General features: G+C 34.7%; 2 protein-coding genes across 2 annotated transcripts; both read right to left on the bottom strand.

The window, feature by feature from the left end:
• Nucleotides 1–5,816: 5,816 nt before the first annotated feature.
• On the bottom strand, nucleotides 5,817–9,670 carry LOC122088065 (epsin-3-like). Its single transcript, XM_042657202.1, has 4 exons — nucleotides 9,152–9,670; nucleotides 8,925–9,047; nucleotides 7,952–8,113; nucleotides 5,817–6,579 (listed from the first exon to the last, which is right to left on the bottom strand). The coding sequence occupies exons 1-4, from the start codon at nucleotides 9,256–9,258 to the stop codon at nucleotides 6,012–6,014; spliced, it is 960 nt and encodes a 319-aa protein (XP_042513136.1). The 5' UTR covers nucleotides 9,259–9,670; the 3' UTR covers nucleotides 5,817–6,011.
• Nucleotides 9,671–11,208: 1,538 nt separating this feature from the next.
• On the bottom strand, nucleotides 11,209–13,727 carry LOC122088171 (cyanate hydratase-like). The gene is made up of 4 exons (XM_042657348.1): nucleotides 13,403–13,727; nucleotides 12,626–12,697; nucleotides 12,194–12,302; nucleotides 11,209–11,494 (listed from the first exon to the last, which is right to left on the bottom strand). Exons 1-4 carry the CDS (start codon nucleotides 13,666–13,668, stop codon nucleotides 11,456–11,458), a joined length of 486 nt encoding a protein of 161 aa, XP_042513282.1. The 5' UTR covers nucleotides 13,669–13,727; the 3' UTR covers nucleotides 11,209–11,455.
• Nucleotides 13,728–15,946: the final 2,219 nt, after the last annotated feature.

The raw sequence follows: 15,946 nt of genomic DNA, 5'->3' as shown, positions 1-15,946 counted from the left end.
TAGTCTAAAAATTGATGCTCCTTTCACTAAGCATCCAAAGTCTAGCCTCCTTTTTCTTCATATCACTTTTTCCTTTTTTGTTACAGCCCAAAGATATCTTTAGAAGATATATTACAGTGCAAATGATGATATTTCAAGACTAACACTATTTTCTTAGTTAGAAAAATTAAATTTCATACATTTTAATGAAAAAAAAAAGGCTGTCTAAGTCAACCACGGAGGCTACCTTAACAATTTTTTTTTCTCTCTCTTTCACAATAAATGACTTTTCTAATTCTTATTTCTTATTCTTCATTGATGCGCTCTCCTATGCTTCTTACTTAGAGAATCGACATTTTCTCATTTTTTTATTATAAAAAATAAACGAGAAAGGGTAGAGAAACATAGACGACGCCTTAAGCCTTTTTGTATTAAATGAGACACAAATTTAATAAAGTATGTAGCTTAAAAATACTCAAAGGAATTTAATTGACCACCAACAATGGTAGACTTCTCTCCCAAAAGGAAATTGGTGGCAATTGCTATGACAAATGGTCTAGAGGTTGAAGTAGATATAGTTTTGTTAAATCTTTTCCAACTTTCTAGTGAGGGAAAAAAAATTTGATATCACTTTAATTATATTTGGATCCTCATTATTCCAAAACATTATAGAAAATATGATCTTGTGCCACCTTGACATGGAACTAGGGGGAAATTAAAAATTAAACAATAGTAGGACCCTTTAAGAAGATCCTGTCTGTCCAATTACTATTGGTCAGGAAAATCTATCCCTGCATTTAGGATATATTTGGTAATCAAGAGAAGAAAAGAAAAGAAAAAATTTTAAAAATTCAAAAATTTTGAATTTGAGTAAAGACATATACACATAAAAAAATTATTGTATAATTATTCTTTTTGGTCTTATTATGTCTTTTGTACTATTAACCTTAAGGTATATCTATAGAGAAAGAAAAGCCTCGAGTTTCACATGTGCAACTGATGTCTCTTCTTTATTCCTCTAATCCTCTAAGAAGTATAATTAAATTGCATGCTTTGCTTGTCTTCTAAGAATAAAAAAACTCCCCTCTCTCTCTCTCTCTCTCTCTCTCTCTCTCTCTCTCTCTCTCTCTCTCTCCACGCACACACTTATTTTTGAGAAAATTACATGATTACTCAATTTTGGGTTTTCTTTTACAAAATTACCCAATTTATGTTTTAGTTGACAAAATTACACAAAATCAAGTTCGGGTTTACCAAACTACCCAAAACAGTGTCCTCCCTCATCACATAGGGTTTTTTTGACATTTTTACCCCTCATCTTCTTCTTCCTCCCCTCTCCCATTCACTGCCTGCAAGTTCTTCCCCTGCCCTATGCTCCTTCACATTGTTCTCCACCCCTCTTACCAAAAAAAAAAAAAAATTGTCCTCCACAATCAACGGCACCATCTCCATTGACTCAACCACCAGCGCCTAAAACGCTTGGTGTGTGGCTTCATGAGAGTAAAATATTGCAAACCACTTTTTGTACATCACATTTAAGGAAACGAGTTTGACGTTTCAGAGCAATAACAACATTCTCCGTAGTCCCATCTTGAAGAAATTAAAAGTAGGAATTATTTGGTTCGCTGAGCTAGAGAGCAAGATTGATGGGTCTTTGGAAAGGATTTTGGAAAGGTCAGAGCTTTGAACACCCACAAAATGAAAGAACACAAGTTTGGGAAGAAGGATCTTTGTAGGATTGACTAAGAGCAAACATGGGTACTTTATGATGAAACTTGAAATCTGGGTTTCAGTGAAACCATAGTTTCTGGAAAAAAAAAGAGGAAAGAATCGTATCTAGTCTGTCTAAGGTTCGAAAACTTATCTTCTTGGGGGTAGAGATGGAAGTTGCAGGTGAAATCCCACATGAGTTTACAATGTAAGAGACCACTAAAGGGTTCAATATCTGAAGTGTAGAGCCCTACATGGAGATGAATTTGAGCAATGAAGCATTTTGTAGAAAACTCGATTGGTTTCTTGAATCTTACACAGTTCTTCTGATTGGGAGCATTTTCTTATAGAGGAGATTAAACATTGTGGATTGGATGCTAACTTACCAGATTTGGGAAGAGCACCGAAGGGATTCCCTGGGGAGATGCTCATGTGGTGAATGGGAGAGGGGAGGAGGAAGAAGAAGAAGCAGAGGGTAAAAATGCCAAAAGAACCGTATGAGGTGAGGGAGGGCACTGTTTTGGGTAGTTTGATAAACCCAAACTTGATTTTGTGTGATTTTGTTAACCAAAACATAGATTGGGTAATTTTGTAAAGTGAAAGCCAAATGTTGGTAATCATGTAATTTTCATTCTTTTCTTTATTCATTACATTTTCCATGCATAATCAATCTAAGCTATGTTTAGTAAGCTCTGTGGCCATCAAATGAGAGCCCTTTTTCCCACACAAATAACCAATATCATTAAAAAAATAAATTAATTTTAAGATAATTTAATTACATTGAGTAACCAATAAATCAAGAAGCTTGATTTCTCCTTTCTAAACAAAAAAAAAAAAAAAAAAAAGAGCATGTCCTTACAGAAATGGCAAAGACAAGATATATATGGACAGTACTCTTCTCTACGAACCAAAATGAAAATTAATAATAATAATAAAAAAAGCGAACCATTCATTTCTATGGAGAAGAAGCCAATTGAAATCTAATGACACTGACATCACAAGAGGTACTCACAATAAAGACACACATGTTAAAGAATAAGTGATACGAAGTACATAAATCACTGTACAACACCTTAAAGAATATATGCTGACACATATGAAGGCGGACAGAAGAAACATGTGAAAGAGAAGGGGGAGCAGATCGTATCGGCTATGTTAGGTCGTACCAAACTCAAGGACAGTCATCATGTGATTCTGAGTTCGATTCATTTTTTTTTTTTTTAAAACATGCGATTAAGAATGAGTTTGTGTTTGAATGAAATCAGAATTTTTGTGATTCAGACAACTATGATTAAGAATAGGGGTAATTTTCTTTCAGCCACAGTCAAGAGAGACCGAAGTGCATGTTTGGATGGCTAGAAGACAGTCATGTGGAACAATATATGAGTATCATCAACCTGGTTAGATAGACATTTATGACCATAGATGGGTGTATGATGTATTTTTCTTTTGCGGTCAATGCAAGAAAACTTCCTCCTTAAGAATATGCCCATGAAATATGTCATCACGTGTCATCCTCTGATGATGAAGTTAGAAGAAAATTTTTCCATCCATGAAAAGTCCATATGATTGTTATTCATTAATGTATCTGTTGTAAAATACTACATGAAAAAGAAATCTACCCTAGATGGCATGGATTTAGGTGAAAAAGTGACCTTAGAGGGGTCCAATTACTGAGGATTAAAGAATCTGAACCTGATCTGATCTTTCTTCAATGTTTAAAACCCCGGAAACTAGACATGGAATTGGCCTTCATCGATTCTAATATCAATTAGATCAGAATTGACCAAAACCCTAGTAATTAAAATCAAGAAGATGAAACAAAGATTTTTATAGATCTTTCAATTTTTGGGGTTTTTAATTCGAAATATTTGTAGATCTTGTTACAAGAAATAAGTTTCATTGTTTTCAGTTATTTTACTGACTAAAAGAAGAAGAAAAAATAAAGATCAAAGAGCATTGATGGCCAATTCTAATATAGATTGTACGAGAAAGCATTAGTTAAACCATATATTTAGCTAGCTATTAAATTGTTCATAGCTGACTACAAGTTGTTTATTAGAGAAACTATCTCTTTCAGTGCTGTATATTATTATAATAGTTAAGTTACTAATCAACTAAAATTCTACTTAATTTCTTAATTGTAAAACTTATATCATGGCATCATTTTCCAATGATAATCCTCCAAGTGACAGATATAATTAAGATGCTTTAAATCCGTTGTTTAAGTACTTAGACCAAACATCATATCCTTTTGTTCTTAAAATTTTGGTCACATGCATGAGTATATCAACAGATAAGAGCTTCAAGATAAGGACTAAAAATAAAAATACCAACATGCTTGAAAAATCCATGACTTATACTAATCCATTCACATAGAATTCTATTAGTAATGTTGGAATGTTCTTGGAGCATTAGAATGCATTTCATTGTACCACCCATGATTCTAAGTATTGATATCGGATCACTCGATATAGGCGATCCGTATCGATTTGGTGAGTCTTCGATCCTAATACCTGGCTGATATCGTATCGGTTGAACGGTATGGACCAGGGGTAAAAAAGTAAAGAAAAATCATTTTTTAAAAGTAAAGTGGGGGTATTTTTTATTCGATACAAGCAAATCGATACCGATCCATTCCAATACCAAATTGGTTTTGGGGATGATTGATATCATTTCGATATCGTGCTCTGGTTTTATGTATCGGCCGTATTGTATTGATATTGGTTGAGACCTCAGCCAATAGATTCGGATCGATTACCCATATCGTTTCAGGGGTAAAACAGTAAAAAAATGTAATTTTTTTGAAAAGGTAAGGGTTGATATGTATTGTTCTGATCCAATCTGGATCGGTATCGGATTGGTATCAGTGGTACCACCTGACCCCATAATATTTTGTAGGATAACCTTTGGGATAATCTACAATATTTTAGTTAAAACCTCAACAACTACTGAACTGGGTCTTTGCAAGAGCTAGATGTTTTAAGTCGACAAAGGACATCCCCTAGCCTAGATTAATTTAGAGGACCATAATGTTTCTCTGCCCACTTTAATTCTCATTATTTCATTGTGGATATTGGAATTTTAGTGATGTGAATAGATACTGATTTCAACATTTGACTTAAACCACAAGAATATAGCATGATAAGTGCACTTCAAATGCATGTTTCAGGAGCATTAGTGATTCTCCTCAAAAGGATGTAGTGGAGGGGAAAAAGGATGTAAAAGACTTTTGAAAGTGGTTTCATTCCTCCACTTCATTATGTTTTAAGCACATGTATAGTACCTTAAAGGATCTACTTAATATCAGCATCATGGGTTGCTTTAAGTAGTTTCCCAAGGGAATGATGGAATTGTTGGATTTGTTCTTATCTTTTGTAGTTATTATTGGGCTTGTATATATTTAAGTGGGTTGATTTTGGGTACATTATATGTAAAGGGGAAAAATTGTAATTTCTGTGGGAGTCAAGATTTCTGGTGTACCTATTTACTGGGGGAAAATCCTAGTTAAGGGGATCATACACTGAGTTGGAGAGATGGTGTAGAAAATTCCTGGTTAATAAAAGAATTATCTAATTTTCTTAGGTAAATTTAAGCAATTGTGCCAAACCAGAGTAAATTCCTTACCTTTGTGTGTGAATATGTCTCTTCTTTCTCGTGTTTGCACATTCATTTCAACAAGAATAATATTTGGAACAATATTTGGGTTGTTCACATCATGTAACATTGAGAAGTTTTGACAGTACACTGCATCATCGCTCGAGGGAGTTTACACGCTTAGTAGTCTGTTATCCCCTGTTGGTAAACCTAATTATGTGATAGATAAAATGATATAAACACTGCTAATTCATCCTTATTGAGTACACACTCATTTAATTATTAGAATATGAGAGCTTTTTTATAACTATCGGATTCGAATATGCAGTCATTACAAATTGGATGCTTCTTGTTGTTACTAAGGTGATAAACTTTGAAGTTGTAACATTCTTTTGATGATCCCTTGTCTTATTCTAAAAAATTCTTCAAGTCATCGGTGAAAAGAGATGTTACCATTAGGGTGCTATCAAGAGCTGTCATTATTTTGAATGATTTTTTTTTTTCACGTTGACATGTGTTTAAAATTTTATTCTCATAAATAAAAAATTTGTTATACTAAAATTGGAAAAAAAATAAGGTTATTACTTTTCACCAAGCTTGTTTTTTTCCTCACAAGTTACAAATCACATTATTGTGTACATGTACATCAAAAGTTACATATACAATACTACAATAGCTTTGCCCAAAAGAAATGCACTAATTCTGTTCTTAGACGGTTCTAACCATCAATATCTCAAGGAGAACTGGCGATCAATCTTCTTCTTCATCGCCTTCCCAACATCTGAGAAGCTTCTAATGATTACCCCACTTCCCTCATATTTAGATGGACTACTGACACCAAGCCTTGAGCAAATTCCACTTAAGAAACCATTTGGTCCTTCATTTCCTTCCTCAGAATCAACCAGTGAACCAGATTCCTTAATAGGAGAATCCCACAGATGTAGCCCTACATTGTTTTTACCATTCGTTAAGCAAGTACCAAGCTTTTCTGATGGTAATCCTCCATGTACTGTGTTCTTCTCATTAACATTCCCAGAGATTGGGTGTCTTTCAGATTTGATAGGAACATCAGATTCATTACATGTACTATTAGTATAAGAACCAAAAGATGAAGTCCTTGAACTTTCAGAGGATGATGAGGAAGAGGAAGGAGAGGTCATTAAATTTCCAAATCCTTTGATCTCCTTGGTAACTTTCAGAGCTTTGTAACGTGCTTCTTTGAGTATCTCTCCACCCTGTAAGAGGTTCAGTAATCTCTCTGATTTCTTTTGCATATTGGCACCCCAGTTGAACCTGAAGTGAGTCAGAAACAGAAAGACAATGAAGGAAAGAAAACTAACTATACTGAGAAGAAGATTTTTGGTGAAATTTGATGGCAAGGGTTGTATAAATTGATGAAAGTACGGAATGAGCATATTAGATATGTTTTGGGAGTGGCCCCGATCAACGACAAGCTCTGTGAAAGTCGTCTGAGATGATATGATCATGTCCAATGGAGGTCTGAGGATGCCCCAATAAAGAGGAGTGATCAGATCCAGATTGAAGGAGCCAAAAGAGCTAGGGCCGGGAAGGCCTAAAATGACCATACGCCAAGTGATGAGGAATGGCATGTATAACCTTGGTCTTGTCCCCTCTATGACCTTGGATAAAACCTTTTGGAGAGCAAATATCCATGTAGTCGACCTCATTTAACTGAGATTTTCCCAATTTCTGGACTGTGCCTCTCCCCTCTTACTCTAATTTTTCTTTTCTCATCTCACCCCCCCCACTCCTATTTGGACTTTTTCAATTTTATTTTGTATGGATCCATGTGGCCGACCAAGGCTGAGTTTGTTAATGTTGTTGTTGTTGGTTGTATAAATTAAGGCCTAAGATCAGTTTTAGACTGTTAAGTTTGTCTCGAATTCTTGACCCGTTTTGAAGATTGACTCACTCCGACATATTTTGGTGGCGATCCGAATGGAAAGTTTTTTGAGATGTGTGATAGAAGCAGAGGAGTTGGGCCGATAGGCCCAAGCCCGGAGCCCATCAGATCGACCGCGACCAGATGGGTCGACCCGCGACTTGGAGTATGTAATGTACTGTTGTCTTGTAGAGAAAGTCATTGCGTTTTTGGGGGTTTTTCGAACTAGGGTTTCAGTGCAAGTTTTTTCTCTGCTGCTTGGGTGTAATCTCTCTTCTGCATAGTGAAACATCTTCCTCGTCCGAAGAAGTACCACACCACATTGGTGTGTGAACCTCGTTAAATTTTGGATACGGAAGAGCTAGAAGGAAAGCTAGCCGTAGGTCCTCCCTTTTCAGGGAGAGATGGGATTTCTGATTCAACCTCTACAGCTTCTGGATGGGATATTATCGTTTAAGGGTGGCATCTTCTACCAGGAGATACGATTGAACGGGATTCCAATTCCTTGTCAAGAATAGCTAGCCTCAGGCCCCTTTTTACAAGGGTTAGAAGCTCCTTTTCGAAGGGGTGATGTACGGGGTTTAGGACCAAAAGACTTTCTGTTTTTCTATAAAAGTAGCCGCTCTATGTCATGTGGATCTATTGTCTCTTTATTTTAGTATTTCTTGGTGTTTGATCTAACATAGACTAACCTCTCCTCCTCTCCCTGAGACTTTGGTCATTTGGGTGCTTAAATTGAAAAAAATAAAATCAAAGAATTACCCTCTTTCATCAATATGTATAAATGTTCCAAGCTCTTCAATGACATCCTTGTCACATTGGAATTCTTCAACGAAGTCTTCAGGACCATGAGTGAGAAGGAAATCAAGTAGAACCAAGGACTTGTATGATTGTCTCCATTGCTTCCAGTCAGCTACATACAGCCTGCATTAAGACATAAACTCTCTATCTTACATTTTCCAAGCAACAACATTAGCTAACAACAACAACAAATATTGAAGGGTCTAACTTAAATCCTTAAGGCATTAGGTGAAGAGAGTTCCTCAAAGTACATGAATCTATAACTCCCAAATCTCAACAACATTTGCAATGGAAATGGCAAAAAATAATGACAACAACTGTAGAAACGAAAACCTAAAATGATGAAGGAAATTAATGGAAACAATCACACAATGCGACACAAAGATCTGGCAAAATAGCCTACGTCTACTGTGAGATGAGATCTGCTTAACTATGAATGAAGAATAGAGTTACAATTGCTCATATTCACATCTCTCTTAGATTTATAGAGAATGGACCTCATAGCTATAGCGAAACCTACATATGTACACATTTCCTTTGGTATATATTGATATTTTATAAATGTATTGCTGACATCATCATTTGGTTATCTGGTTGATTCGGAACCAATGTATTTTCTCATTTGGACATATATAATTTTGAAAAATTGCAGACCCAAGTAGGAAATTCAACTCAAAGAGGATTTAAGCATTGAAAAAATATAAGATCCAAAGCCCAAAAATGGTAGGTCACATATTGTTGATGTGAAGCCCCAAATTTGAAAAGTGGCTAATTTGCGAGGCACACAAATCCATTAATGCAAGCCACGGAATACAAGACATCATACCCCAACAACAAGAAGTACAACAACAGATGTTTTGCCGCTGAGTTGAATCTCATCTTCTCCTGAAACCTTAGAAATACAGAGTATGGATTTAAATTGAAATATCTTTACCTCCTATGAATAACATCAACAATTCTCCAATAATCATCTATGTCAAAGGCTGCCTCTGCTATTCTAGTCATTGTTTTTGCATCAGGGCTACATGGATCACTGCTTGTTGCTTCCTCAGCCAAACTTGTAAAAGTGGGAAACAATAAACAGATTATTTATTTTGTCCAAAAACCCAACAATAACAATTTAGAATGCAAAAATATCCATTTTGTGAAAGAAATACTTACAGTTCTGCTGGAGTGACATCAACCAAGGCAAGCTTAACTGTTTTGTATTTCTCTTGGAAGAAGAAAGATGCTTGTTTCTTCAAATCACCTAAAGAAACAGTACCCATTGTGCTCAAAAGACAATCTAAGATTACAAAATCCCCAAATTAACAGAAACCTAACTTTCTATAACAAGAACAGAGAAATTTTTGAAGAACACAATGCCTCAACTGGATCATTGAAGTCAGATCCTCAAACAGATCAAGAACCCAACTTTTTAATTCAAAGGGAATAAAAACCAAGAGATTCAAATGCTAAGAAAACCACAACTATTGTGTGATCCAGGAAAAACAGAGGTTTTACTAGGCAACCATTGATTTCCGCTCAGAAATGTAAGGAAGACCTAATTCAAGTAGAGTAAGGAATGGTTAAGGCACTAAGATGAACGGATAATGATAGCTCATTAATCCCAAAAATCCCGCTCTATTTCTCTTAAAGCTTCATGGGTTTTGGAGTTCAATAAACTAAGAAATTGGGATCTTTAGCATTCTACTACTCGGCTCAATCATTTTCCGAAAAATGAGAGGAAAATAAGGATTCAAATAATCCCAATCTCAAATTTGTCAGATTTATGAGGATATCTGACGCCTCAAATTATCATGAACTTGTTATTCAATCAAAACACACTTTCAAGAATAATTAACACTGAAGGATTCAAGTAAAAAGGGTATCCGTATCGAACATCAAGATGTCGAAACAGTCTCTCAACATTCGTAAGACGCATAGTTTTCACCCTTGGACCTTACACATATGGGAGTCTCGTGCACTGAATACGTCCTTTATCGAACATCAATGATGGTTAAAGGGATTGATATCGATTAAGAGAAAATGTCGGCATATCCCACTATCGCTTGTTGGGTTGACCTGAGTCTATTATCACTATTCACTACCATGGATTTTATTTTTATTTTATTTTTTATTTTTTTATTATTTTTTTAAAACCAAAAGAGAAAAAATAAAAATAAAAAAACAAAAAAATGTGTCTGATCCCAATTACTGATATAAAATTATCAATACCTAGCATAAGGTGTCAATCCCAAGCCCGCACTGGTTAGATCAATTGGGTTCGATCGTTTAAAGAGCAGCTCGGTCTACATCAATTATTAAACATGTTGGGTTTAGGCCCGGTCTATTTATAAACAGGTAATACACGGTGTAAGGGGTAAGCCCGATCAGGCGCCTAACTGGCCTAGCCCATTTACAAGCCCGATTCGGCCTGACACATTTAGCCATACTATTTATATGTATATTTGGGGTTTTTTTTTTAACAGATAGAATAGAGTATATATTGATATTTTATCAATTATTGAATATAATTTAGTGTAACATCTTTTCTAAATTGTTAATGATTTAATAAAATATATTAAATCTAAAACAATTAAAGACTGTTTAAAGTCCATTTAAAGTTTTTATTGGTGAATTATCCCGTTTAAGGCCCAATTATAGCCCGATTAACCTGATTGGGAAAAAGTTGGTTAAATCCCGAAATCTGATCGAGCCTGACATGAGACCGACTGAGACCGATTCATTCTTTAAATAGGCAAGTCATGGTCCAAGAGTATAGGCTCGACCAAGATTGGCCTAACTCGACCGATTGACACCCCTAACCTAGCAGTTGAATCAATCCGTATCACTCTGATATGGTTGGTCTGAATAATTTTTTAGGATCAGTTACTATGAAGGTTTCCCTGATTTTTTTAAAAAAGAATTCATATTTTGGAGCAATAACCAATTTACCTTATGGATTAGTAAGGATCAGTTTGTACTAATCCAGTTTGGTCTCGATCGATACCTTATTCAATCATATGCCATCTTTGTATTTTTCATTTTTATTTCGTTGCGTCATTATAAAAACGTTTGGAATTAGAGAAATTACTAGAAATTGATTGGAAATGTCCAAAATCAAGTAGGGGCTATCACCCAAAATAATAATAATAATAATAATAATAATAATAATATTTAAAGGGTTGAGAATTCAGATGGAAGGATCGTGGGGAGAACTATTCCTACACTTTGTAACTTTTAAAAATTTTTCTATTCCTTTCAATGAAGAAAATTATAATCAGATAAAACAATGGAAAGTGGCTGGTTACTAGCAAGAGGTGGTAATCACAGCCAAGTGAACTTATTACAGTGTAAGGGTAGCATTTAAGTTCCCTTCTAATGATCTTTATTCATTAACAAAGCCAAGGTCAATCAGACAAGTGCAGCAACAATTAAAGAAGTGTAGGCCTTCATAGATGCAAAAATGGGGTTTCATTAGCTTTATTGAAGCCTTATCCTTGACACCATATCTTCGGATCTCTGAAAACAACAAAACAAATTAATAATATGTCTCAAATTTAAATGCCAGTAAAAAAATATCACAATAATTGGCTCATCATCTAATTTAAGTCGGTTATATTAGTTTATATTTTCAACCTATAATAAATAGACTTGTTTTGAATATCTGTAGGTGAATAATTTTTTTTGGGCAAAGGGAATAAATTATGATTACAATTGAAGGTTTACAAGATAGGTTAATGCGTGATTAATGTAAAACAACTGATATCTTTTATTATCCCTTTTCTCACATAGGTTCAAAATGAAATACATGACACTTTTGTCAAGTAAAAACAACCACTATCTTTTCACCATTTCACCTTCACATAATCTCTAATTTGACTTTCATAAGATTTTGAACAAAAAAAATATATACAAATAAAATTGAAAAATCAAGTTAAGTTATCGCTACCCAGTTAACATGTTTTTTGAATAAATTGAGATTGTAATATAGGCAAAAATATTAATTAATTAATTAAAAATTTTTTTTTTTGTGTGTGTGTTGGTGGGGAGGGGGATGTTCTCGGGGTCGTTGACGGGTTAGGGGATTGGGGGAGATTTTAAATGAGCAACAACTTGACAAATTTTAAATTGAGATTAGGAATGGATGCTCATATAGGCTCACTAATTGTAAATTTTTCCTAGGAAAAATATGAAAGCGAGGAAAAATGAATTACTGACCATCTCAGAATGTGGTAGATACTTCCCATCAAATATTACAACAACACGATCCTTTCCATCAACTCCTTTAATTTTGTCCACGGAGCAGTAGAAGTCTATAGCAGACATACTAAGTACAAAATAAAAAAAAGACTTCAATAATCAAATGAACCTCAATGTATTTAAGAAAAAGTATGCTATCATCAAGTGAAGACTTGTCCATAAAAAAACATAAAGGGGGAAGGGGGATCAAATGAAGAATTCAATTATTGGAATGAAAAGTCATTTCTTGTCATCCTATGATAAAATGGACAAGTAAACATGATGCTTGAGGAACATCATGATTGGCGATCATTTAAAACCTCAAATTAACCTTACTAGTAAGGCCCAAGCACAATAAAAATAAAAAATAAAAAATAGAAAACTTATTTAAATGAAGATAATACGACTTACATGCCATCACCAAAGTCTTCATTGATGATCTCCTTAATGCTCTCACCAAAATGCATAACGGCTTCATTCAATCTATAGAAACAAAAAAGCATAAGAATCAACAAATATAAAAGCAAAGAAATATCTCAACTATATATAAGAAAAAAGAAATAGTTCACACTTAATAAAATCTTCCTCAGCTTAAAAAATTAAAAAAAAAAAAAAAAAAAAAAAAAAAAAAAAAAATCTCATGAAAGAGAGAGAAAAAATATATATTACTAAAACAATGAATATTGGAAAGGTTGAAAGGTTAAAAACAACTTGATCCTATGTTAATTCATGAGTGACATTTTGAATTAATGGCTTCATCGAGATCACATCCATTGGCCAAAAGCTTGCAGTGCAAGGGTCAGAAAAGAAATCAAGACTACAAATAGGACCTATGTAATCTACCCCCTTACCCCTAGTGCTCCCATGGTGTTTTTTGCGAAGGATCAGCAAGGAGAGTTAAGCATCAGAGAATTTAATTTGTATTTTCTGAGAGAAGAAACCACAAACCAAGAGAAATGTATAGCCCTTACCAACCACCACTCTATGTCTATAATGAGGAGTCTGCAACTAACAGTAATTTTTTAGTAGAATCTCTACTCTGCTCAATCAAGGATCTGGCTCCTCTCCAATCTGTTGGGTGCCTAATCAGCCATCTAACGGCTAGGAGGATCCGAACATGCACCTCAACACCTGAACTCATGAATAGAGAATTAATGTTTTACTTAAAAATTAGTAGACAGAACCCACCTGTAAATAGCAGGTTCCCTAACAATGGAAGGATCGTAAGACCTCATAGGAGGATTCATCATCTCTTGGATGAGGTCGTCGGTGAGGTCTGGCAGTGAAGCCCTAAGTTTAGGGACAGTAGAAGGCTTGAGTTGGGCCTGCCTCCGCAACAGCTGACCTACGTACACATTGGTAAGTCCTGTCTCTTCCGCAATCTCACTATAACTCTTACCACACTTGTGTTTCACTGCAAGAATACTGGACACCACCCTTGCTTTGCTCTCCATTATTATTGCCCACAACAATACACTATAACTCTCCTCTCTCTTTTCAGCTTTTAGCAACACAAATGCTTAGATTCTGTGATTTGCTTCTTCTCCTGCAATCTCTCACTCCTATTTAAATGGGTTATTTCCATTGATTCTTTATTTGGCCGGTGAGAGAGTTGACCTTTTGGGGGGCACAGAGTCATGAGGTAGCTGGCTAAACAATCCCCCAAGGGACAAGGTGACAAAACAAAACCTTAAGTCAAGGGGTGTATGAGGGGAAAAAAGGGTAGATGGTCTGTATGGCGTGCAACGTGGATGCCGAGAGTCGTGGAAGAAAATCCAACTAAGCACTATTTTCACACTTATGATTTTGCCTTAATAATGAACTATATTGAACCCTTTGCCCCCTGAGGCTAAATAAAATTCAGGAAAGGGTTCTCTTAAGTCTGAACATGAGGAGTAGGAAACATACATATATATTATATATATATATATATATATATATATCCCAAAAAAAAAAAAAAAGGCAAAAATATTGAATAGAAAATGTTCAAAGATCATATTTGTACATATTGATGAGTCTGTTCAATATTGGTATTGAAAATTATAATGTTTTTTGATAAGGTACTATTTTAGTATTACTCCATGTCTACTATATCCTACTAAAACATAAAAATCATATTGATTGACATTCATAGCAAGGAGATGATCATATCATTTAAAGAGGGGAGAAATAGACACAAAAGCATAGCATGCCAGCAGCTCAAATAGAATTTTTATAATTTAAAAAGAAAAATACTATCTATGAGACATGCAACTTGGATGCAGGAGAGTCGTGGAAGAAAGTCCTACTATGCACTTTTGCACGCTTTTCTTTTCGCCTCTTGAAACCAAATAAAAGTCATACTATGGAAGTGGAACCCTCTTTAAGTTAAATAAATCTCATATGTACTTACACACACCAAAAAAAAAATATGAAACCATTATTGGATATAATAATTTCTCCAACCCAATTTAATGATACTTGAGTATCAGGTATTATATATATATATATATATGTGTGTGTGTGTGTGTGTGTGTGTGTGTGTCAAGTTCAAAAGATCAGACCCCATGGTAACGTGCCATGTATTGCATGATATGCAATATGGAATTGGTGATGCAAGGAAGATGATTATATGCATTCCTTAGCTATATGTAATATACCCTTCAATAGTTTAGTCCCATTTCAAAAAATATATTTTCAAATTTTTTTTTTGGGTAAAAAAATATTTTTTTTATTAAAGGTGTATCTTTTTTTGTCTTTTAATTGATTTGAGACTTACCAAGGTATTGAGGAATGAAATACATTTGCTCTATCGAAACTGTTTGACTTAAACACGGCTTGTTCAATGTTGATGCGTAATTTTGAGGGACTCGACTTGACTACCTTAATGGGTTCTGATCAATGCTCGTGAGTACTGTTAATGTCAAGCAGGCACGAAGCATGCTTGATGTTGACTCATGGGCATTTCATGTCAACATGCATAAGCCCATTTTAGAGTCCGAAACAAAATTTTATTGTGAATATCTTTGATCTATATGGTTTCTATTTTAAATTGGGATGCATCCGGCCTGAACTAAGTTCATTAATTAAAACTTTGAAAACTCATATTGTTTTCTCCATATATCTAATTCAGTGGTTCAAAACACATTTCAAATCTGATTTCAAAATTTTTTATAAGAAATGAAATTCATGGATTGTATTGGTCAACGAATTTTATCTTCAAGGTGGGACTCACATGAGAAATAGATAAATATTTTTTAAATTAGGGATTAAAAAAATAAATTGTTTTCAAACCAAATTTAAGTATGAGAAAATTCAAAATAAAATCAGTTTACTTTGAAATTTGGGTAGATTTTGATACCAATCAATCAGATTCGACTCCTCTCCGATGATTTGGGCATTTAACTATTTACCTTCCAACCATCCAATGTTAGGAAGACTTTGACATACATCCCAACACCTACCAACACATCAGGATGTGTGTCCAAGTCTTCCTAACTGTTGGATGGCTGAGAGGTAAATGGTTGGATTCAGATGAGGATCTTTTTCCCAATTAACCATATTTTAACATAATACACCCTATAAGGACATTTTATCCATTTTACATTAATGACTCTTAACATCGTCGAGATCATGAGAAATCTCCCAAACCTTAAATAGAATCTTCCTAAGATCCTCAAACATTCATTCATCGTAATCGTGAGTGGCTATGTTATGACAAGTCTACACCTGATGGCTCAGAGAACCTTATCC

Source organism: Macadamia integrifolia, chromosome 9 (assembly GCF_013358625.1).
Source record: "Macadamia integrifolia cultivar HAES 741 chromosome 9, SCU_Mint_v3, whole genome shotgun sequence".
Classification (NCBI taxonomy): Eukaryota; Viridiplantae; Streptophyta; class Magnoliopsida; order Proteales; family Proteaceae; genus Macadamia; species Macadamia integrifolia.
Note: the sequence above shows the minus strand (reverse complement) of the source record. Positions and strands in the feature narration are given on the sequence as shown.

Bases quoted from the DNA above. Each gene is read 5' to 3' on its own strand.
- LOC122088171 (XM_042657348.1), bottom strand. From the start codon at position 13,668: ATGGAGAGCAAAGCAAGGGTGGTGTCCAGTATTCTTGCAGTGAAACAC. The intron at 12,698-13,402 runs GTGGGTTCTGTC...TTGTTTCTATAG, and splicing joins AGGGAACCTGCTATTTACAG to ATTGAATGAAGCCGTTATGC. The intron at 11,495-12,193 runs GTCAGTAATTCA...TGTTGTTTTCAG, and splicing joins ATCTACCACATTCTGAGATG to AGATCCGAAGATATGGTGTC.
- LOC122088065 (XM_042657202.1), bottom strand. From the start codon at position 9,258: ATGGGTACTGTTTCTTTAGGTGATTTGAAGAAACAAGCATCTTTCTTC. The intron at 8,114-8,924 runs GTAAAGATATTT...GTCTTAATGCAG, and splicing joins GTTGATGTTATTCATAGGAG to GCTGTATGTAGCTGACTGGA. The intron at 6,580-7,951 runs GTAATTCTTTGA...GACTCACTTCAG, and splicing joins ATACATATTGATGAAAGAGG to GTTCAACTGGGGTGCCAATA.